The following is a 25,793-nucleotide window of genomic DNA, read 5'->3' on the forward strand; positions in this document are numbered from 1 at the left end:
AATTAAAATTTCCATTTTGAAAAATGTTAGGTGAATTGGAGATAATTTGTGTGAAATTTTATATACCTTGAAAAATTGGTGTAATTTTGGTTAAACTCGATTACCTAATGACATTTCAATAAAAAGAAAAGAGAAGCATGACCTCGAAAATAAATGGTGAATAAATTATACAAAAACACCAATCTGCGCACAAATAAGTGAAGTCTACGACCGTTCACGTTCTTTCTTTAGGTTGGTAGCTTAATCTTTGTACCCTCCAAACAATTGAATGATGCAGTCGCAAAACATCATAACAATAATTCAGAGAAAAGATTTAATAGATTTTGCTGGCTCTTTTTAAATATAATGTGGGTTGCTTAATTTTGAATCTGAAGATTAATAGAACAAATCTAATTTGTGTTCGCAAATATTATTTTTATTCAAATAGTCATCTGATCGGTTAAAAGGCATTGCGAATCCCTTTTTTATTCGAGAATCCGCTAAAGCCAAAAGTAAAAACAGATTAAGTTAAAAATGAGTTGATCAGTCGCAATATTTACGTCAAATGTTTCAGTCACCAGCCCAAGTTTTCATAAAAGCTTGGGGTTTTTGTCTTTGTGAATCACCATAACGTCCCCGACTTTAATTTTCTGATTGGTTTTGGCTAGCTCGACGTTATGCGCCGACCGTAGGACTAACAAATACTCGTTTTTTTCATCTTAACCAAAATCTCTAGGCCAAATTATCTCGATACCTTTATCGTCTGGTCATTTCTTTTCGCGACTCTGGCGCTTTCACGTTCTTTCGAGAATTCGACCTTAAACTGGTGTTGCGTTTCCTATCAGAAAATGCCGCATGCGTAAAAGGTTCCAAATCGCTGGAATCGCTGCTAACGTAGGTTAACGGTCTTGAATTGATCGCTGCTTCCGCTTGCACCAACGCTGTTTCCATTTCTGCGTAGCTCAATAAGGCGTGTCCTAAAGTTATTTTCAAAACTGCCTTGGTGCCTTTTAACGTGATCTCCCACCAAACTCCAAACCAAGCCGCTCTTTCCACGATGAAATTCCATGAGATACCTTTTCTCCCGAAAAAGTTAAGAACTTCTGTGCTCGTGATGCTATTCCAAATCTTCGCCAAGTCCTTATTGCCCCGATTAAATGTTTTGGCATTATCCGAGTTTATTTTTAGGGGGATGCCTCTCCTTGATATCATACTTTTCAGGAAAAGTAGGAATTCGTCGGTGGTTAACGAGGTGACTAACTCCAAATGCACCGCTCTTGTGCCGGCGCACGTAAAGAGACAAATATACGCTTCTTCTATGGAGGTACCGATTTTCACGTTCAAAGGGCCGGCGAAGTCTATCCCGACTATTTCGAAGGGTTGAGCTTGATCTACCCTGTCTTTTGGAAGGGGGCTGTCTTGGTCTCTGTTCGGTTCCGAATAAATCAAAATACCATGGTTTTTATCGTATACATTTTTTAAACTATCAAAAAAATATCATCGCACTTTGAACTTGTGTTTTTTGAGTATGTTATCTAGATAATTTAAATTCCTTGATGTTTTTTAATGTTTATATAAATTCATGACAAAATGTTAAATGTTGGATTTTTCTGAGTTGTTTTGTTATCTTCATTTGACCACGTCATGTTAAATAAACGTTTTTACTTGTTATGTACCTTTGTCTTTATTGTTCGAAATTTACGGTTATAATCAATGGTCCATCGAGCCGGATTAGCAACGACTGAAGCCTTCACGCATCTTGCAGACCTGGACATATTATTTATTTATTAACTGTTGCAGTGTTACTGTCTGAATTTGGTCCAATGTAAGAAAATATAATTCATAAGAAATTTGGGATAAATTGACCAAAATTTAGAGGTAGCTCAATAGCCTTGAACATTCCCTATATCTAAGCTTTCGAATAAACTGAGACATTTTAATTTGAATCCATATTTTTCGATAAAGTTACGAATTTTGCTTACTCTTCCTAAACATTAAACACTGTGTTGTTTAATATGCCTTTAATTATCTGATTTCCAACTACCTAACGTTATATTACCGAAAGCGGCAAGTTCTTACCAGACGTAAACAAAGCAGTTTGGAAATTCCCTTAATTTAGCAATCGAACGAACGTTAATTTTTAATAAGTCGCGAATTAGTTACGGGTTAACGCTACTTTATCAAAAACTGAAATATTCCAAGTAGTGTAATATATAACAATATTTATCTGGTTTCAAACTACTTTGTTTATGCATAGAAATGGTAAATAAGGCAGTTGCAATTGGGTTATCTAATGACATATTCAACAACCGAGTGGTTAATTTATAGTTAGAGTAGCCGTTGTCCGTAACCAAGTCAAAAAATATGGATAAATATAAGATATCCCCGTTTAATCTAATGACAATATATAGAGAATTTTTAAGCTCATTGAGCTTCCTCTAAATTTGGTTCAATTAACCCCAAACTTATGAATTATGTTTTCAAACATTGGAACAAATTAAGAGGGTCAGACTGCAACATTTAAGGAAAAACGAACAGTGGCGGACTGGGTCTAATATTTTGGTCTGCCAGAAGACAAAGTGCCCCAGCTTTAACAATTATAAGGCTATCATGTTTGAGGGGTCCACTTCATGAACGGTCCGTGGGGCCCACCTGCCATCGGGCATGTTCGCTCTTTGGCCAGTCCGCCACTGAAAACGAAATAAGGACCACAATTCTCAAGGTACTAAAACATCCAGTGAAACCATAGGATGCCGTTCTTATTTTTATCATACAAGAAAAATTGGATTCGGAATCACGTCGCCAATGGGAATTGTCGCATTCTGGGAGAAATCGACTAAATAAGGAGGGCTTTCAACTTTCCTGGAACAACGAGCCAGAGCCTTAGCAGCTTCTCAACTAGTTTCCAGACCGAAGGAGTCGTTTCAACCACGTAAATTCATGGTGGCTCATCACAAAACAGCCAAAAGAAAGTGTTTCGTTTGCACTGAAAATCACCCCGTCTATAGATGTCGTACGCTCCTCAAAGCGACAACAGAAGAGACATGGATAGTGATCAAGAAAAACTCGTTATGCTTCAACTGTCTCCACTGAGATCACCAAAGCAATGATTGCAATCGGGGACTATGAAAGTTATGTAATGGTAAGCATCATACCTTACTCCACAGATAATCTCAAAAATCAAAGAGGCTAAACTATAATGTAACCACCCACGTATCACGAAAGTTATCTGACCTATCTCAAGTTTTGCTACCAACAGCTATAATTCAAGTTAAGGAAATCACTGAACAATATCAACCACTTAGAGCACTTCTAGATTAGGCTAATCCTACTCCGAGTAAGCAGTCCTTACATTTCTTAATTGGGGAATTTCTGAGCACCACAGTTGGAAGTCATTTCCGATTTCTTTTTGCAATTCTTCATCCCATTTCATTCCATGTTCCCATAGGGCTTTAAAAATGAATTTTTCTGGTAAAGTATCCGGCGCCAAAATTCCCACGGTGTTGAAATTCTGCGATACCGCGCTTAGAACTTATCGCTTCGTATTCTGGCCATCCTTGAGGACGTTTATTAAACTTGAGAGATTGAAAAAGAAACAATTGGATTGCGGGTCTTATAATGGCCCCTAGATCTTCTGACTTTTTATTTCTTCTATTTCGAATTTGACCTCGACGTTCGGGTTCTCCACTTGGCCCCACAATTCGGCCGAATTCGTCTGCCACTTTCTCAGATGCATTTTGGCGTCGCTCAGTATTTCGGACGTTCTTTTTTACAACTTGTTAGCTTCTTTCGAAATCTTATAACCGCTTAGGTAGTCGTCAATGTATAGGTCTCGATTTAATGAATTGACGACTTAAACCTCTGTCTCTTCGTATTTTTTTGCATGCTGTTTTACGGTTTCCGAAAGCAAAGAGGGTCTTGACGTCACGCCAAAGGGTTCTGAAATAATTTTATTACATTCGTCCATCTTCTTCCTTTGTCCAAAGAAATCGTTCGCTGTCCTTGTCCTCTTGGGTCAGAGGGTTTTCAGATCTCGAATTTCTTCGGCGATTCCTTATTCTAGTTGTTCGGTGATGATCTTTTGGTAATCATAATATTCCGGTTCCCACTGAAATCTTCTTATCAGGCTATTCATCCGCTTCGTAGCTACATCCTGGTTGTCCGGTAGCTCTTCTTTGTTTTGATTCTATCCCTTTTGATTCTAGCACCCAGAAGGATTTCAGCGCGTTCGATACCTTGTTTTCTTCTACTCCCGCCTACACAGTCATCGCCTACTTTGTTGCCTACCCTCGAGGAAGCATGAGAATGGCCTGCTCTGATTTGGACTTGTCTAAGTATTACGTTTGGAGTGTCCTTGACCGTCATAACTATCACCCATTTCGTGCCACGCTCCACCAAGCGCTTTACGATGGCGATCAGTGACTTCGGCTGGATTTCCGTAACTGGTTTTATACTATGGCCGACGGAAACGAAGATTTCCTCCATTTTATTCTTGTGTCCGACGAGTGCTCCTTTGGAGAGACGGCACGTTTAACAGCCAAAATATCCACATGTGGAGTGATGAAAATTCGCACTGGGGATTTCCTCACCACAATCAGGTACAATTTCGTTAAGACGTCTGGCCTGGTCTTCTGGGAGATCGCGTTATTGGGCCATTTTTCTTCCGCGTCGACTCAATGGGAAGAACTAACTATGTGCCATTAGTCGACGTCCCACGCCTTTGGTTCCAGCATGACGGTGCACCTGCCCACCAAGAAAGACACGTCATGCAGTAGCTTAACAACTAGTTCCCTGGGCGAAGGATAGGCAAGAACGGTCCAGTACGATGGCCTCCGAGGTCCCGAGATTTCGCACCGATAGACTTTTTTTCCTGTGGGGATTCCTCAAGGAGGAAGTGTATAAAACGCCTGTCACTAACGAAGAAGATCTACGGTAGAGAATCATCGCAGCGTTCCAACTCGTAACTCCCGAGATGGTCCGTGCTTCGTTTCAAAATATTCTTCATAGCGCACGGATTTGTATTGCAGCGGACGGTGGAATTATTTAACCTCATTTAAAATAAGATGCGTGAGTTCTGGAATTCTACTATGTAAGTTATATTTTCTCTAAAAAATTAATTAAAATGATTGGCTTAAAAGACAGTCCTTTTTAATAATAATAATCACGATTTTTACGGGATCTATTATTTTAAAATGAGGAAGACATATAAAATTATTTCAATGCTTAGTAGCTCTAGTAGCTCAAGGATTAAACCCTTAGCCGTATTTCTGGTAAAAAAACGCTCTTTTGCTCTCATATATTTTGTGTAGGTGTCCAACAGCTTTATAAGTAACTTATCACTTCCCAGAAGGTATTTTGAGTTATCCAACTGTACCTTCCCCGTAAGATTAGGAGTCGGTAAACGTATATTTATAGGCTTAAACATTAGGCAAGTGTTTGATTAATGGTAGCGAAATAATGGTAGAGAACTGTTAATGATACATTATGAAAGACCATTTGAAGAAAATAATGTTTTTATTTAGGTCAAAATATATAATTTTGGTTTGTAGTCATAAATAATGCTTTTGAAACAGTGCGGTTGAAATGGAAAGAAATAAAGATATCCCAAAGTTTAAAAAATAAAATAAAATACTTACAAAACAAATTAAATTTATTGACAAAGAAAAACAAAATATTATACTATTTGGAAAACTTTGGACTATTTTTATTTATCAATAAATTAAAAATAAGCTGAATATTTTGAATGCATTTTGAAGAAATAAAATATATTGGCGAACATTCAAGTAATATATTGAAACGTATAAATTTTTTAATTTCTTATTTTTTAAAAACATAAATAAATTTTAATTTAATTAATATTAATATTATGAATAATAATAATTTTGTTGAATTCACCAGAATTGATTGAATTTTACAAAATAATTGATCATTTTCAATAGTTTTTCACATTTGCTTAATTTATAGCATATTTTGCTTATTATATTTGCTGTAAGCCAATATTTTTCAGTTCACTGAAAACGATTTGCTTTTCGTTACATTATCCAAAATGGAGATCGTTGCTAATAGTGTGAGATATTCCGGTTGAAGTAAATTAAACTTCTAGTTTTTATACCTTGCTGTTTTATAGATAAAAATTATACTGGAATGGCGATGACGCCAGCAATTGAGAGTTTGGGACTTTTTTCAAATTTATGTAATCAAAACCTCCCTCAGTAACAATTTTCAGCTCACTAGACAATATGTTGGATTAAAAATGTAAAGTTATTCATAAAGAAATAAAGTAATATTTAAATTTAGTGTTGAAAAATCAATTTCAATTGCCATGGAAAACCCAAACATTTGCCTTGAAATATTTTAACGTTATCTCTGTCGCCTCGAGTTTCAACAAGCCCGGTATAAGTCACCTCGAAAGATCGTTTAACTGATGACAAGAGAGAACTGTATGGGAACATAATGAAATTGCAACCTCATTTTGAAACCGTCCAAAAGAGTTAATAATTATAAGTACACTTTTGTAAATACCTTGAATATCGGAATAACGGCAATTTATTAATTTGTGAAAATATTTTATTTATAATATTTTTTATTAAAAAATACACTTTAACATTCGCTGTGATCTAGTACTCAACTCGTTGAAAACGTGTTTCTCTTTAAAGGTTTTGCTGTTGATATTGCATTTTATGGGAAAGAAATATGGCATTCGACGATCAGGAATTCAAATTCTATTTTGGTGTTTTTCATCAATATCAGTACTTATCAAGTTCAGATCTTTCATGATGTCACACGACTACGTGGTAAGTACGGCTACATTACCATGTAAAATGATTTACATACATTGAGTATTAGTGGCATTTTCAATGCAATTATTTTAATAAAACAAAGCGCAAACTATTGGAGCTGGATTGAAATTGTTCTTATCTTTCACTTTTTTATGAACTTAAATGAACGTAACCCGTCTAATGTTCAATTATTTTCAATTTTTAAAAGTAATCACAAAAAAAATTGGAAAGTACGTGCGTGCCAATAATGATAAGTTGTGACGAATAAAACGAAGCCAACATCGTTTCCGTAGTTTTATTCTGAATGTTCACAAAGTTAACAATCAGTGGAGTCAAAGATACATCACACTAGTTGCGACAAGTGTTAAATCATACTAACAGCAATGTGGTTGTATTGTTAATAATCATTTATTTGGTAAGGCATTTCTGTGGTTAATACAATATACTTTGCTTCAATAACTGCACCGAAATAAAAAGCACTGTCGAAATTACAGAAATTTTGTAGAAGCAGAACTTGCCAGTAATGTTCTTTAAAAATTGGGAAAAGCTCTGTTTTTCTTAAATACAGTCATGTTCTGTAAAATATACAAAGTATTTTTTTGTGATTCTCACAAAGTTATTGGTTAAATTTGCAGAAACAATCTTGAAGAAATCACTACGTATTTGTAATTTCTACAGAGAAAAACCGTTGTAGAAATCACTACCTACTATACAAGACAATAGACACAAGACTTTTCAAATGAGTTGAAGCATAATGGACTTCAAAAGGAAAGGGCCATTTAGTTTTATCTTCGTTAGTATACATTCCATCATTTAAATGTTTTCTTTGGAGTTGAAAACACAGTTTCATTTTTTCCTTAATCACAATCTCATCTGGTTTTTCTTCCATTGACATTTGAAAGAGTTCTTCTCTAATCGACTCTTGGTAATCAAGATCCGTTTCTTCCATATCACTTACACAAATTTCAAAACGAGGTGTTTTGGATGGCTTAGGAGTGTTTGCATCTCTCTCAATAGCTTGCATAGCATTTTCTGATTTCCGCGACAAATTGTTCAATCTAGTATTCAGCTTGTCTATGAAACCACTGTAGCCACAACCTATTATTTCACCATCTATTACATATATAACTGCGTTAGGGAATTCATTTACGAACTTCGGGGTCGCTGATATTTTTCGATACAATCAACACACCTGAGGACAATGGAGAATTTGCGCAGGCCTCCTTCATCAAGAGGGCCATCATATTCAAATAGTTTATCAAGCAGGGAGATGGAGTCAGTTTTATGTCGTCACATGACGTCATATCTTGAAAACGGTATATAAATTGCCCATTAGTGACCGTAAAATCAATGATAAAGTTTAATTTGATGCGAGTCTTATAGCTGTATGTCCAGCCATTGTCAAGACATAAGACTTTAAATAAATCTAGTCCTTTGATCTACATTGACTCGTCGAGTAACAGCATGCCACTTTGGCTTTCCACTCCCAATTCCTCCAAATGAGCTGTGATTTTGTATACTTGTTCGGGTTTTGTATTTGGAGGTACTCCTAACACTAGTTGTTTTAAAGCTGATCCAGGGTTAAAAATACCCACAGTTAATTCTGGCAAATTCATCTGCAATAGAAAAAAATCTGTATATAATGTTTTTTTTTTCATAATTGACGGTTAGTGTTTTGATTTTATAATACCTAGTTAAGGTTAATAGCATGTTATAAAGTAATAGAGTTTTTTCCAGAAATGTTGGAAGATTGCAAATGGTGATAATCAAGAAAATGTGACATAGGGATTATCTTTGGTTTAATTTTGTTCCATAATTCGTAGGCATGAATATCTCTGTTGTACGCTGTTGAGTAGAAATTAGTTAACACGAATAAATTGATTTGATTTTCCAAAAGCATCATTCCGATACAACCAAACACAACTTCATCTTCTGATTTTTTTCTACACACATGAATAGATTTTTTTCATATGTAGTTCCTTTATAATCAAGTTTTTTCATTAAAAATGTATGTTCACAATTGAGATTGAGTCTTTTGACTTTAATTTTTATATCATTGTCAAATATGTTAAAATCCAAAAATTTCGAATTTTAATATTCAATTTCAGAAAGAATTAGTGAACCTGACGCAAGGTACGCTTGCTGAAATTTGTGTTTTTGACTTAGTGTTTTGGTAATATATATGAAATTTTTTGTACTTTTAGCGTATTTTTTGTAAACTTCATGTTTGCTTTCAAAGCGCAATGTCCATAAACGAATAAGGGGTCCAAAGTATAGAATTGATTACGGGTAGTGGTCGATTACAATGTGGTGTTTAGGTTTGAGTATGTAATCAGGGTATGATTGCAACAAGTTTTCTTTGTAATCTTGGAGATTGCTCATAAGCACTGCGACAACATTTTTGGAAATTATAAAGGCCGTTATAATTTCAACAATTTTTTTCAGTTGTAAATAAAGTTTTCAAACATCATCTTTAAAGTTTAAAATTCTATCTTTTATAATTAAAGGCAAAAGTCTTAAAAACACCATATCTGAGAAGCATCCCCAGTCACATCAATGAGCCAATTCAAATAGTTCCAAGATATCCATTTTTCTTTCACCCAATGTGTTAAAAACAAAGAAGTGTCATAAGAAACTACTCCTTAAATAAATCGTGTGCTAAACAAGGAGCTAATCCAGGGTCACAAACATAAAATTCTTCAAATCATTTAGAGGGGAATAACATTTCAAGCCATTGCATATGGCCATATCGCAGTTCCTCCTAAGCATCTCAATGTCTTCTTTGAAGGATTGTATTGTTCTTTTCGGAAAAACCTTAAATTCATTAATTTGCTCTGTAGTGGCAAGACAAAAGTGACAAAAATACCCACGATAAAATTACTTTTGGAGACCTGCAATTTCAGAGTGTCCTAGATTATCACCTTATAGGTTCGTAAGATTAACTTAAATTTTTCTCTATTTTATCACAAACTAACTTTTCATAAAACTTATCTACTCCAAATTTTTGCACGTTTCGATCCTTACAAAGTGCTATTAATTATATATGGTCCACTGTTGAACGAAATTGAGGAATATTTATAAGCGTGTAATAAACTCTTAATATTTGGTGTAGGCACTTAGCTGTTCCTAAAGGGTTAACTGTTTCAAATACATCTTGAAAAATTTAAAGTTGCAATGATTTCTCTTCATCCTCGAAAATGCTCTTCCTAAATATCTTTCCATCACTCATGTCTCTCAGTAAATGGTTTTCACCTTTTCTGTATGTTGGTTTAGGGAACTGTAGTATGTTATACACTTGCTCTTTTGATAGAAGAGTTGCGAGTGTCTCTTTTATTGGAAAATAATGATAATGCCAATTGGTTCCTTCAACGTATCCCAAAAAGATTGACTTTGGTTCAACATAATTCAAATGAGTTTTGTAGTATTCATGACGACGATGAATTGATGAAAAAATTTCATTATCTTTTGGAAGAACACTGATATGAGGCTTTTAACTCATAACATTAGAAATAACATCATCTGCAATCCCTGATGATTTTAGAACCATGCTTAGATTTTCAGTAAGCGCCGAGTTTTCCATTTCTTTCAAGGTATTGATTTCCTCAGAAATTAATTGAATTTTAGAGCTTGGAATAAATTTTTTCAAGTAAAATAATCCCAAATTTGTTAGGTATAGGTCGCTATTCGTATTTGAAATCGGCGAGTTTCCATTTGATTCTTCAAACGGCTCAATATTGAAACTTTTAAAATTTTCCATTTTAAGTTCTTCCTGAATGATCATGTCAGGACCTTACACAGTTAATACTCACATCTTCGGTAGGGTGGTCCAAATTTTTTTATTTTATATTTACAGTTTAGGCACCCCGTAAATTTGTAACAAGTATCCATAGCAATAACATTTTATAATTCCAGTTGGCTAGCTTGAGCGGAAGAGGGTGCGTTTTTAAAAACTTTTTAAAAAAATTATTAATCTTAATATTTTGTTACAGGACAGTTTCGTGTGTTAATTTAATCGAATCTACTTTTAAATACTACTATTCAAGAGTTTTATAGACGAACGTAAAAAACTGGGTTACTTATTTACTAGACTGTGTAACACTCAAATTTTACATACATTCAAAACACTTTTAATATTAATAGTTGGGAAATATGTCCCCAAAGCCCTCAACATTTCGACAATAGCCAAAAGCAATAATTCACAGGCAGGATTTTTTCTCATTTCTCCCTTGCAGATTTATTATAGCCCCCTTTTTTTATTCTTTCACTTTAAAACTGGTGTCCAAGCCCAGCATTTTACCATTAGCGCGAATAGCTATATAAGGTTTTTAAAAATATACTTTCGGTACCATAGTACTACTTCGCGATTTTACCATTCCTAGAATTGGCCCCCTTTGTCATTTTGACTCTCTCCTCGTTTGAAGTGTTGGTGCGCGCCGAAAGTGACGATATTATTCTGCGTCAAAAATATTACGTCTATTCTTCAGCATGGCCTCGCTAAAACACTTTGTCTAAAAAGCCATTAAAAGACGCTCCTCGGAACGTCGTTTCCCGTTAAGAAAGTTAGCCCCCACACGTTGACGTTTGACCTTGGCCTTCAGAGCCGGTACCGATACCGACCTTCGGCCGTCATCCCTTCGCTTCCTATAATACAAAAACACTTCCGCCAATGACAATTATTGGTGATGTCTCTGTCAAGCTTCGCTTAACCTTTGACCTTCTCCAATGAAAAATCTGCAGTTCTCCATTTTCAAATTAAAACGATTTCAACGGAAACTGTCAAGTGACCAGGCGAAATGACAAAACCAAGGAGTTGGACGAAAGATTCAGCAGACCCGACCTGGTAGGTCACTGTCTAGGACGAGATGATCCGTTGGAAAGAGTACCCGGGAAAAAGCTTGAAGAAGAATCCAGACTAAAGCCCATCCGCCTAGAGACAGAGAGAATCCAATGAACAGCGATCTGATCAACCCTTCAGCATCATAACCGGCCTTTGTTATTTACCAAGAAAAAGGGAACTGCAGTGGTGAGCTAAAGCCAATCGGCATTAACTTTATTCGAGAGAGAGCCCGCATATTCCCTCGTGTTACCCCTCGCGAACTTATTTGCATGTTCATTTTAGTGTCGTGTATACAGGGTGTCTCAATTTGCTCGATCAGGCCATTTTTCTCAAAATGTATTTATGCTAGGGTTCTGAAATTTTCAGGGTTTATTTGTTAGGTATGGAAGGCTTTGGTTACTAAATTTCAGAAAAATCGAACGATTTTGTGCCGTTTTGGAAAATTTATTTTTTCACCGGTAGGTGTCACGCAAAATGTTTCAATAGAAAAGTTGTAGGGCATAGTCGAAAGTGTAAAAATAATTTTGGTTCGGTTGAAAAAGACCTATTTTTCACCGAGTTTGGAGGTCGGGGGAAAAACAAGTTGTACTAGCAGGCAATAGCCTTTAACGTAAACAATCGTACATAATCACAACACACATTTATTTTAGGGAACTTATGCTTTCAGCTATGTAGTTAATAATCAGATCTGCAAAAAGTTATTGTTAAAGAAAATTATTACGTTCAACACCTAATTAGACAAAGTAGACAAAGACCGCGTCTTCCATTTCGACGTGGTTACGAGTAAGATCATCAAACAAAGATTTGTAGACCAAAAATTACGCTTATTTTTCTTTTGTGGTTTTTTATCGTGAAATATCAATTGTCCGAGTAGTATTTAAAGGGTTTATATTTCAAAGTTAAAACATTATCTCAGCTTGGCCGATTGTTGTCCAGTATGCCTCTTTACACTCGAGATCAGCGCGCTCATATTCTAGAATTATTTTACGGAGAAGGTCGTCGTAATGCTACTCTAGTAAGTCAGTTATTTAGACGAAGATTTCCCAATTGCAAACCAAGTCATACGACGGTTCTTAGAGTGGTCCACGACTTCGACAACTGGGGTAATATCAATCCTAGGTTTCGTGGTCGTGGTCTCCAGGACATCGACATGGAAAACACCATACTTGCCTACTTCACCGCCTATCCTCGAGCGAGCGTCAGGACTGCCAGCTTTGACTTAGGGTTGGATCGAAACTACGTTTGGAGAACACTCAAAAGATACCATTTTCATCCTTTACCAAGGACTGCATGACGGTGATAGACAGCGCCGACTCGACTTCTGCAATTGGTTTTGCCTCATGGCTGACGCACACAAGGATTTTCACGATCAACTACTGATGTCCGACGATTGTTCAGTCGGAAGAGATGGGCCTTTCAACCGTCAAAACCAATATATGTGGGACTACGAGAATCCACACTGGGGATTTCCTCACTGCCACCAAGTGCAGTTTCGCTTAAATGTGTGGGCTGGTCTGTTAGGTGACAGAATTATTGGCCCGTTCTTCCTGCCAAATCGTCTGAACGGTCAAAACTACTTGGGAGTTCCTTCAAAATGAAATATCCAACGTGTTGGACGACATTCCTCTGGCCGAGTACAGACGCATCTGGTTCCAGCAAGATGGGGCGCCAACTCACCAATATCGTGACGTGGTTGCATATCTAAACGACGAGTTTCCTGGAAGATGGATCGGAAGAACTGGTCCTGTTCGTTGGCCTGCAAGATCCCCTGATCTAACACCACTCGACTTTTTTCTTTGGGGATTCGTAAAGGACTACGTATACCAAACACCTGTGACGAGCGTTGAAGATTTACGACAAAGAATCATCGAAGCATGTCGCCGGGTGACTCCAGAAATGGTTCGGGGAGCATTTCGCAATATGCAACATCGTGCATATTTGTGCATTGCATCAGAAGGTGGCATTTTTGAAAACATTTTGTAGAAGTCATTAAAAAACATTTGTCACTTGGGCTAATTATTATTTGTTTATTTTTCGAAATCTTATAACTGAAATGCATGTTACCTACAATTCGTTAAAGGCTATTGCCTGCTAGTACAACTTGTTTTTCCCCCGACCTCCAAACTCGGTGAAAAATAGGTCTTTTTCAACCAAACCAAAATTATTTTTACACTTTCGACTATGCCCTACAACTTTTCTATTGAAACATTTTGCGTGACACCTACCGGTGAAAAAATAAATTTTCCAAAACGGCACAAAATCGTTCGATTTTTCTGAAATTTAGTAACCAAAGCCTACCATACCTAACAAATAAACCCTGAAAATTTCAAAATCCTAGCATAAATACATTTTGAGAAAATTTGCCTGATCGAGCAAATTGAGACACCCTGTATTTTTAATTAAGTGTGTATATTTTTATTTAAGTGTATTTGTTAGAATTTGTTTTTTTATATTATATTGCTTGGACACCCGATCTCTTGGTTATTTATTTCTTTAGTGTATAGTCATACCCCTAGACATTCCAATACCCGGAATAGTATTTAACGAGAATCCTTCTTGCCTTTTGCTAACGCTAGGAAACCCGAAAACTATTTATTTTTAATTGGAGAGCAATTTTTCTCTACATTAAGAAATTAGCGTTGCAACTGTGAGAGTGTGAGTGAATCAGTGCATTAAAATGAGTTCAACTACTCGAAAAAAGACGACATTTTTCTACTTGGCTGTCGGGATCTGGAGCCATTAATAAGTATAAACCAACTTCCAACTCTTCGACAAGTTCTACTTCGTTATTACCACACATTAAATGAATAAAAAATGTCAAAGTTTCATTAAAAATTCATAAGAAATGGCTGCTTTTAAATAAAAATAAAGCAAGAGATTCGGAAGCACAGAAAGATAGAGAGCATTTGTTAACAGAAGAGCTAGACAACCTTTTTGATATTGCCCTTGTGAACGCCATGAATTCAATCAAAATTGCGGAAGACAGAGTTTCTCATTAATCAAAGAGGTTAGCGTAAGATGATTATGACATCAATTGACAAGAAACTGAAAAAGACCAAAGCACGTTGTCTAAAACGAAAACAAAGAGCTGAAGAATGACGAGAAAAGGCCGATAAAAGTAAAGCTTCAACTTCGGTAGTGTCAAGTCAAAAACTAGTATTTGATTTCAGCTTCAGTTGCACTTCTAGTGCCGCTAGTAGAAGGTAAGTCCCTTTAAACATGTAATCCAAGATGGCGGCCGATAGCTTTGAACAGTGCTTATGTCCCCCCCTGGTTTTTCCTTGTGGCCACACCCTTGTTTGGAATGTGGTTACACCTTGATTGTTCGAGAGACCCATTCAGCAAGGATAACGTCAAAAAATTCAAAAAATCGGTTTTGACCTTGGGAAAAAACATATTTTAGTTTTAACCCTAAATTTGGCCTTGAAGATTACCTTTGACCTCGACGCTTGAACCTGTCCACCACACCTAAGCCTCGGTCTATCACCCCAACAAGTTGGGACACGATCGGACAAGGTCGGCCCGAGATATGGGTGGTAATATGTAACCCCCCCGATTACGTAACTTATTTACTTTTGGTGTCACTTTTTTCGTTTTTTCGTTTTTTCGCCATTTAAAATGCTAATTAGTTATTTGCGAGATGGGGAAACGAATTCGCGACCTTCGCTTTATATCCTTGGCAACTTTTGACCCCACCCAAAATACTTTAAACAGCTAATAAACGAGTCTAAACTTGCGATAATAACAATTTCTATAAATAATAATTGTTTTTACATTTAAAAGTCAAAGGATATGTTGTCACGTGCTATCTAACTTACCCCTGTTGAAATAAAATACATATTTTAAAACACAACAAATTGCAATAGGCCTGATTCGTCAATATTCGCCCAGTAACTTATGTTTTACCCCTGTTGAAATGAAACTTCAAATTATTTACTTTTGGAGATAAATAAATAATACAATAACGACATAATAAACAATCAATACATATTTTAAAACAAATTACAAAGGCTCTGATTGGTCAATATCCGCCTGAGATATAGCCAATTTTGTTTATAATAAATAAAATAAAAGGTATTTACTTTTGGAGATACATTGTTTTTAACATTTGCAATTCAAATGTATAATTTTAACCAAATAGGATAGCTTGTTGGTTTTCAATAGTACTCCAATACATTCTAAAGTAACATAATCAAATAAAACTATTTTTTAGAAGTAATTTGATACCCACCCTTAATTATCGTCACGTGTAAACGTTATCAACTACAGTTACAGCCTTGTAAAACTAGTTTGGATTTTTCAACAATTGACTAATTATATAAATTAAACGCAAAAATGTTTATTAACATCTGCCATCATTGATCCTACTCTATTTTTTCCCAACTTTCGCATCTCCGCGCCAGATTGAATTAATCAATCGATTATAAACGCAGATCACGTTTCGCCAGGAGACATTCCACAGAGCCCCGTTATAAAGAGAAAAAAAACTGGTTTTTACAAACAAACGCTAGATATTAATAAAATATCAATTAATAAATTGTCTAACTTGAAAAAAATTGTAAATAAAAATGATTTGTTTTAAAAACAAAGCTTATTAACAATTTACTTTTTGAAGATAATTGTTTATATTACTTAACAACTATTAATAATAATAGAAATATGTACAAAATAGCCTATTTAATTAAGATATAATTAGTAATATGAAAAAAAATTAAAGGTTGTAAAAATAGAACATTAAAAAAAATTATAAATATTATAAGGATACAATTAAATATAGTTATATTTACCTTAATTCGTAAAAGATATTTCTTTACTATGAAATTAGGTATCAGGTTTGAAATTCAGGCTAAATCTTGTAATTGTTAATTAGTATAATTAAATGAATATAATGATAAATATTAACTAACAAATTATTTGATATTATGCTGTTGTAATGTGTTTACGTAGTTAAAAAGCAGTTTTTATGCTGAATTCTCCCTATACATTACATTTGAAGAACAGCATCATTGCTAATAATGGAATGGATTTGGTTTTGAATATAAAAATGTTTTTAAATTTAATTATTAAAAAACGTAAAAATAAATAAAAAACAGTATAATTTTTGAATTTTTATATTGTAGCGTAGTTTCTATAAATCAATTATCTGTAAAAGCTTTTATTATAAATAAAGATAAAAAATATAAGAATCATTATTAAAAAATAGCAAGATTTGGAATGTCTCACTAGAATTAAGTGAATTTTCTCAAAAATACTTTTATCTTATATTAATAAATAATAAGTGTAACCTGGTACACTATCGAATGTTAATTATAAAACAATTTAATTTTATCGTATATGTTTTTATATAGAGGGAATTATTTACGTGTTTAAACAGGCAACGTAATTTGTTGAACTTGAGTGCTTTTTCGAACGTACGGGCGCAACGGTCTTAGATTTTGTTATTCTAATTAAAAGATAAAAACTAAACATTAATTAACACAAATTATATTCTGTTTTCAATCCAAGGTATCAGATTTCGAACAATTTAGCTTTAATTATTATTTACGCTTTATAAATAACGTTAATTTTGAATATAATTTAACAATAAAATACCAATTGTCTATTTATTTCCCATTTTTTTCAATCTATAATATATAACTTTATTCCTAAATTTATAAGTTTATTACAATTGGTATATCATTTTCGACTCATCTTACAAAATACGTATATATAAATTTATCAGGTTCTCATACGGAATCACGTGTACAATTACAATACTTGAGAAAGACACGTTTCTCATACTAAACCTTGAGATATTTATTTAAACAAAATGCTTGTGATGTTGGCTAAAGCACTACTTTGTTATAAAGCCACTTAATGATATTAAAGGGAGTTTATAATTAATTTGATTCACGTTAACAGAACACTTGTGACGTAGTAGAGAGAAGGGTCTTTTAGACGATCTAAATTTTAGCATTTCTGAACTTTTATATGAATTATGTTTAATTACCTATAACCATATGGATTTCAATACATTTGAAGAAGCGAGTAAAATAGTGGAAGAGTATAATGTGACGTGGTTAGATGTGCAAGAAATAAGAATGCATTTGGAAGAAATGGAAAAGCATATTGAATAGTGGAAATTTAAGCTAGAGGAAGCTAGTCAAAGAGAAATTTTACTGAGAAATAAAGTTAAAGATATAAAAACAGATATAATTGGATTGAAAATATTGCAAGATAGTTGGAAGAGAGCAGACAACTAGAAAGTGTGTTTACAAAAGGTTCTTTTAAACGTAACTTAGTACATTTATTAAGTATTTTTAAATATTTGAATATCGGAATTGTATTTTGTTGCATTAAAAGTAGTGTTTAGATGTTTTTCTAGTATTTTTCTATGTATTTGGATATCTGAAATATATTTTATCCGATTAAAAGTAGAGTTAAGACGTTTTGTAATATTTTCTATGTATTTGCGTATTGGAAAAGTATTTTAACGTATTAAACGCCAAATTTAAGTGTTTTTGTACTATTGTTCCACCTATATTTGCGCATTGAAATATATTCTAACGTAATGAACGTAGAGTATTTTCCGACCTTTATTTACACATTGGAAAGTTAATTTATCGTATTAAAGATTTTTTATAGTATCTTTCTGACTATACTTGTGTATAAAAATTTATAAGCTTATTACAATTGACATATCATTTTCAACTAATCTTACAAAAATTCATTAAGAAATAATATTTGTAATAGGAAAATCGTGGATGTTAAATTACTTGAAATACCGTAAGCCTATGTAGTATTTTTCTACCTATATTGGCATTTCGGAAATATATTTCAACGTATTGAATGTAGAGTATAGAGATTGTTGCAGTATTTTTCTTCCTACGTGACTTCACCAGAAACGTCAATGTTATTCTCTTTATTAATCAAGCCGACCCTGAACATACGTTTTACACTTTGTTCTACGACGTTTTAACATACACCATTTCAATACATTCTTAAGTTATTCCATACGCTATTTAAAACACATGAGATAAAGATAACGAGGAAACAAGTTGACTCTGAAAAAATATGTTTTACTCTACGGGAAATATGTTGTAAGATTAAATTCGTAATGGTTAATGTGAAGTATTTTTCTACCTTTTTTAAATTTTGTGGTATTTCTTTATCTATATTTGTGTATCGGAAATGTATTTTAAAGAATCGAACGTAGAGTAAAGAGTTTTTTTTTAGTATTTTCTGTCTATATTTGCGTATCGGAGTTGTGTTATGTCGTATTGAAAGTAGAAGAAGAAGGAATTTTTATTTTATTATTCTACCTATTAACATATCGGAAATTTATTTCATCAAATTTAAAAAAAGGGATTTTAGTAGTATTTTTCTATCTTTATTTTCATATTTGAAATGTATTTTAATGTATTAAAAGTAGAATAAAGTTCCATAAGAATTCATCTTTCTAACAAGAGCCTTACCAATCATACATACATCATCTAATCTGGAATTTATGTTTAACAAATGGATGAATTCGTGTTTACAAAAGGTTCTTTAAAACGTAACTTAGTGCATTAATTAAGTATTTTTTTATTTGAATATCAGAGTTTTTTAATTTTAAAGTGTAATACCTAGAAGGATGTAAGACAATTTTTCCGAAAAAATAATAACAATTTTGCAAGTATATTTAATTTCAGGTTCCGAGTTGAAAATAAAAAATTAAAATAACCCAATATAATTGAATCTAATAAAAATATAAATATAATCAACGTTTTATTTACTTATCTTTATATCAATTGACACAATACTATTGGAATTTACTCAAAACTGTTTAAATGTTAACTAGAATATTTGAATTGACCTAGTATTATTTGAATTTATTCAATATTAATCAAATATACAAAATATTTTTATATTTAGCCAAGATACAAGAATTTACCTAAATGTATTCTAAATTTCACAATTTAATACGAATTCAAGTAAAAAATATTTAAGTTAATTCAATAATATAAGAAGTTACTCAATATTATTTTAATTTGCCCAAATGTATTCAAATTTACTCGTTTAATATGAATTTGACATAATTTTTAATAACAATGCTAATAACGAATTTATCACACAAAGAGATACATTAATATGCGCTTATTTGCAAAACGAAACAAGATTTCTTTCCAAATAAATAGGATTTTTTTTTTAATCGGTCAGATAATTAAACATTGTTATTTTCCCATGTTATTTTACGTTGAACTTTTCTTTTAAGTTGTCAGAAGCATTTTTTGGTTTCCATAACAAAACGGAAGCCTAGCGTAATTTTCCCTTTATTGTTTTCGTGTTACATTTCGTACTTTATTCCCCAACTTTGAAGAAAATCAGTGAGAAACACCTCGGGTTGTCTCGTTGTATGTGAAAAAATATTATTTACAAAAATATTATTAAACTGGGACTAAAAGCAATAGATTTTTAATAAAACAAGTTAAACCTGGAAGATTTAGAAAATAGTCTATATTCCAAACATTATTTAAAATAATCAAAGTTGTGTTAGTGTTAAAGTAGTTGTAATAACTAAAAAATTATTTCACGTGGAATAAAATTTAATAATCACATTTGCAACAACATAACCTATAATATCAAATTGAAAGTTTTATATTGATAATTGCATATTCCATTAAAAACTCACTCTATGAAAATGTTTCTTAATGCGATATTTTATTATAATTTTCATTAAAAAACACTAAAAATAATTATATCATCTTTCAAAGATTTCAACTCTATGTAATATATAATATGTCAAATCTGTTATAATAAAGTTTATATTTTTAAATTAAATAAAATATTTAAAGTTTGACCATTTATCTAAGGGTGTTTTTGACTTAGAAATATTTTACCTAGGACACCATTTTTAATAAAATTTAAAGCATTAATAACTTATCGCTGTAAAGTGTATGTCAAATCAATCTCTCGGAATAAATAAAACATATTGTAATCATTGTAGTAATTATAACAGTAGCCAACAATCAAGACGACGGTCAATAAATCCTATTTAAGCGTATAGGAGTTAAATGTTAACGTTGAATAACGGACCATAAAAATAATACATTAATAATCGCCTAATACCAAGGTGGACAGAATCGGCCACCCACTAACCTCACAGTATTACCATAGGCTTGATTGGCTCCATTTCCTTCACTCTTACTCTCAGGTAAAAACGACAAGAAGTCAATTACGTTTCCTTAATAGTACAGCCCTTGGCTAGAATGCGCTTTGTTTTCTCCGGGGTAAATGTTACTTAGTCTTTCCTTGTTACGTTTAAAATATTTTACGAATTAAAGCATTTAAAGTTTGAAATAACCCTAATCATCTCGATAACGATTAATTCTTATACGTATTATTCAAACGGTTAATTCATAATCCATCTAAACATGATTTAGTAGAAAATATACTAATATTTTCGTATAAGTGTTAATTTTCTTGTCCTATAATAATCAGACAATTAGTATTTTAAAGCAGATCAAATAAATAAACAGGTACTGTATACGAAAAATGTGTAACAATGCAAAAAATAGTAGCCCGAAACCACAAGAAATTTTTTAAATGTTTGCGTAATATTAGAAACGTTTGCCCGAAGATAGATACAATATTTTATTTTTTTGCTTCAAATGTAGATTTTTCATTTCTTAATATTTTATATATGTTTTTAAATTTCGTGACGAAGATTTTGCGGTTTGATAAAATCTCATTACGAGATTAGCGGAGGTAAAATATTATTTAAAGGTTTTATTGCACTATTTTGGATATTTTTTCTTTATAATAAATATCATGAAAATTGTATATTTAATTTTTAAATACAATACAAAACTAATTTATTAAAATTTTAAAAATGCAGTCGATACATTTAAGCGATCATACAAAATAGTAAGAAATCAATTACCCGAAACACCTTTATTTTGTCTAATTTATAATATATTTTAAATCAATCGATTTAATGACTCACTTTTCTGTCTGATAAGCTTTGCATTCTGTGAGGTTAATATGTTAATTTTTGAAAATCATGTTTTACTAACAAATTTTGTGTTTTAGTTTTTAACAATTAATCTAGTTTACAACTAACGAGTGCTGCTTATTTGAATAAAATTAATAACATAACTTTTTTCCAAATTTTTTTAACAAAAAATTCAAAATGAATAATACAATGTTATAAGATAATTTTCAACTCGGAACCTGAAATTAAATATACTTGCAAAATTGTTATTATTTTTTCGGAAAAATTGTCTTACATCCTTCTAGGTATTACACTTTAAAATTAAAAAAATCTGATATTCAAATAAAAAAATACTTAATTAATGCACTAAGTTACGTTTTAAAGAACCTTTTGTAAACACGAATTCATCCATTTGTTAAACATAAATTCCAGATTAGATGATGTATGTATGATTGGTAAGGCTCTTGTTAGAAAGATGAATTCTTATGGAACTTTATTCTACTTTTAATACATTAAAATACATTTCAAATATGAAAATAAAGATAGAAAAATACTACTAAAATCCCTTTTTTTAAATTTGATGAAATAAATTTCCGATATGTTAATAGGTAGAATAATAAAATAAAAATTCCTTCTTCTTCTACTTTCAATACGACATAACACAACTCCGATACGTAAATATAGACAGAAAATACTAAAAACAAAAAACTCTTTACTCTACGTTCGATTCTTTAAAATACATTTCCGATACACATATATAGATAAAGAAATACCACAAAATTAAAAAAAGGTAGAAAAATACTTCACATTAACCATTATGAATTTAATCTTACAACATATTTCCCGTAGAGTAAAACATATTTTTTCAGAGTCAACTTGTTTCCTCGTTATCTTTATCTCATGTGTTTTAAATAGCGTATGGAATAACTTAAGAATGTATTGAAATGGTGTATGTTAAAACGTCGTAGAACAAAGTGTAAAACATATGTTCAGGGTCGGCTTGATTAATAAAGAGAATAACATTGACGTTTCTGGTGAAGTCACGTAGGAAGAAAAATACTGCAACAATCTCTATACTCTACATTCAATACGTTGAAATATATTTCCGAAATGCCAATATAGGTAGAAAAATACTACATAGGCTTACGGTATTTCAAGTAATTTAACATCCACGATTTTCCTATTACAAATATTATTTCTTAATGAATTTTTGTAAGATTAGTTGAAAATGATATGTCAATTGTAATAAGCTTATAAATTTAGGAATAAACTTATATATTAAAGATAGTGTTGTAAATAGGAAAAATAAAATTAAAAAAATATTTAATATGTAAATAAAGTTATAAAAATAAGACAAAAACCACTTATCTATATTTTAAATACGGTAAAATTAAATTTTTATACACAAATATAGTCAGAAAGATACTATAAAAAATCTTTAATACGATAAATTAACTTTCCAATGTGTAAATAAAGGTCGGAAAATACTCTACGTTCATTACGTTAGAATATATTTCAATGCGCAAATATAGGTGGAACAAAAGTACAAAAACACTTAAATTTGGCGTTTAATACGTTAAAATACTTTTCCAATACGCAAATACATAGAAAATATTACAAAACGTCTTAACTCTACTTTTAATCGGATAAAATATATTTCAGATATCCAAATACATAGAAAAATACTAGAAAAACATCTAAACACTACTTTTAATGCAACAAAATACAATTCCGAAATTCAAATATTTAAAAATACTTAATAAATGTACTAAGTTACGATTAAAAGAACCTTTTGTAAACACACTTTCTAGTTGTCTGCTCTCTTCCAACTATCTTGCAATATTTTCAATCCAATTATATCTGTTTTTATATCTTTAACTTTATTTCTCAGTAAAATTTCTCTTTGACTAGCTTCCTCTAGCTTAAATTTCCACTCTTCAATATGCTTTTCCATTTCTTCCAAATGCATTCTTATTTCTTGCACATCTAACCACGTCACATTATACTCTTCCACTATTTTACTCGCTTCTTCAAATGTATTGAAATCCATATGGTTATAGGTAATTAAACATAATTCATATAAAAGTTCAGAAATGCTAAAATTTAGATCGTCTAAAAGACCCTTCTCTCTACTACGTCACAAGTGTTCTGTTAACGTGAATCAAATTAATTATAAACTCCCTTTAATATCATTAAGTGCCTTTATAACAAAGTAGTGCTTTAGCCAACATCACAAGCATTTTGTTTAAATAAATATCTCAAGTTTTAGTATGAGAAACGTGTCTTTCTCAAGTATTGTAATTGTACACGTGATTCCGTATGAGAACCTGATAAATTTATATATACGTATTTTGTAAGATGAGTCGAAAATGATATACCAATTGTAATAAACTTATAAATTTAGGAATAAAGTTATATATTATAGATTGAAAAAAATGGGAAATAAATAGACAATTGGTATTTTATTGTTAAATTATATTCAAAATTAACGTTATTTATAAAGCGTAAATAATAATTAAAGCTAAATTGTTCGAAATCTGATACCTTGGATTGAAAACAGAATATAATTTGTGTTAATTAATGTTTAGTTTTTATCTTTTAATTAGAATAACAAAATCTAAGACCGTTGCGCCCGTACGTTCGAAAAAGCACACAAGTTCAACAAATTACGTTGCCTGTTTAAACACGTAAATAATTCCCTCTATATAAAAACATATACGATAAAATTAAATTGTTTTATAATTAACATTCGATAGTGTACCAGGTTACACTTATTATTTATTAATATAAGATAAAAGTATTTTTGAGAAAATTCACTTAATTCTAGTGAGACATTCCAAATCTTGCTATTTTTTAATAATGATTCTTATATTTTTTATCTTTATTTATAATAAAAGCTTTTACAGATAATTGATTTATAGAAACTACGCTACAATATAAAAATTCAAAAATTATACTGTTTTTTATTTATTTTTACGTTTTTTAATAATTAAATTTAAAAACATTTTTATATTCAAAACCAAATCCATTCCATTATTAGCAATGATGCTGTTCTTCAAATGTAATGTGTAGGGATAATTCAGCATAAAAACTGCTTTTTAACTACGTAAACACATTACAACAGCATAATATCAAATAATTTGTTAGTTAATATTTATCATTTATTCATTTAATTATACTAATTAACAATCACAAGATTTAGCCTGAATTTCAAACCTGATACCTAATTTCGTAGTAAAGAAATATCTTCTACGAATTAAGGTAAATATAACTATATTTAATTGTATCCTTATAATATTTATAATTTTTTTTAATGTTCTATTTTTACAACCTTTAATTTTTTTCATATTACTAATTATCTCTTAATTAAATAGTTTATTTTGTACATATTTGGAGATTGTCTTATTTTTAAAATGCTTATTAATTGTATAATTTAATTTGCAATTGTTTAAAAAATAAATTTATTGGTGTAAATTTTTTTATCTTATTTATTGCAATATCCTGGTAGCCAATACATTTAGTCTTTGGCGAAAGAAGTATTATTATTATTATTTCTATTATTATTAATAGTTGTTAAGTAATATAAACAATTATCTTCAAAAAGTAAATTGTTAATAAGCTTTGTTTTTAAAACAAATCATTTTTATTTACAATTTTTTTCAAGTTAGACAATTTATTAATTGATATTTTATTAATATCTAGCGTTTGTTTGTAAAAACCAGTTTTTTTTCTCTTTATAACGGGGCTCTGTGGAATGTCTCCTGGCGAAACGTGATCTGCGTTTATAATCGATTGATTAATTCAATCTGGCGCGGAGATGCGAAAGTTGGGAAAAAATAGAGTAGGATCAATGATGCCAGATGTTAATAAACATTTTTGCGTTTAATTTATATAATTAGTCAATTGTTGAAAAATCCAAACTAGTTTTACAAGGCTGTAACTGTAGTTGATAACGTTTACACGTGACGATAATTAAGGGTGGGTATCAAATTACTTCTAAAAAATAGTTTTATTTGATTATGTTACTTTAGAATGTATTGGAGTACTATTGAAAACCAACAAGCTATCCTATTTGGTTAAAATTATACATTTGAATTGCAAATGTTAAAAACAATGTATCTCCAAAAGTAAATACCTTTTATTTTATTTATTATAAACAAAATTGGCTATATCTCAGGCGGATATTAACCAATCAGAGCCTTTGTAATTTGTTTTAAAATATGTATGGATTGTTTATTATGTCGTT

At 31.6% G+C, this 25,793-nt stretch overlaps 1 protein-coding gene across 1 annotated transcript; it reads right to left on the reverse strand.

Annotated features, from left to right (window-relative positions):
* Positions 1 to 735: 735 nt before the first annotated feature.
* On the reverse strand, positions 736 to 2,645 carry LOC149937653 (uncharacterized). The gene is made up of 2 exons (XM_090177770.1): positions 2,632 to 2,645; positions 736 to 1,405 (listed from the first exon to the last, which is right to left on the reverse strand). The coding sequence occupies exons 1-2, from the start codon at positions 2,643 to 2,645 to the stop codon at positions 736 to 738; spliced, it is 684 nt and encodes a 227-aa protein (XP_090033896.1).
* Between the last annotated feature and the right edge of the window lie 23,148 nt (positions 2,646 to 25,793).

Source organism: Leiobunum rupestre, chromosome 6 (assembly GCF_980474605.1).
Source record: "Leiobunum rupestre chromosome 6, qqLeiRupe1.1.hap1, whole genome shotgun sequence".
NCBI lineage: Eukaryota > Metazoa > Arthropoda > Arachnida > Opiliones > Sclerosomatidae > Leiobunum > Leiobunum rupestre.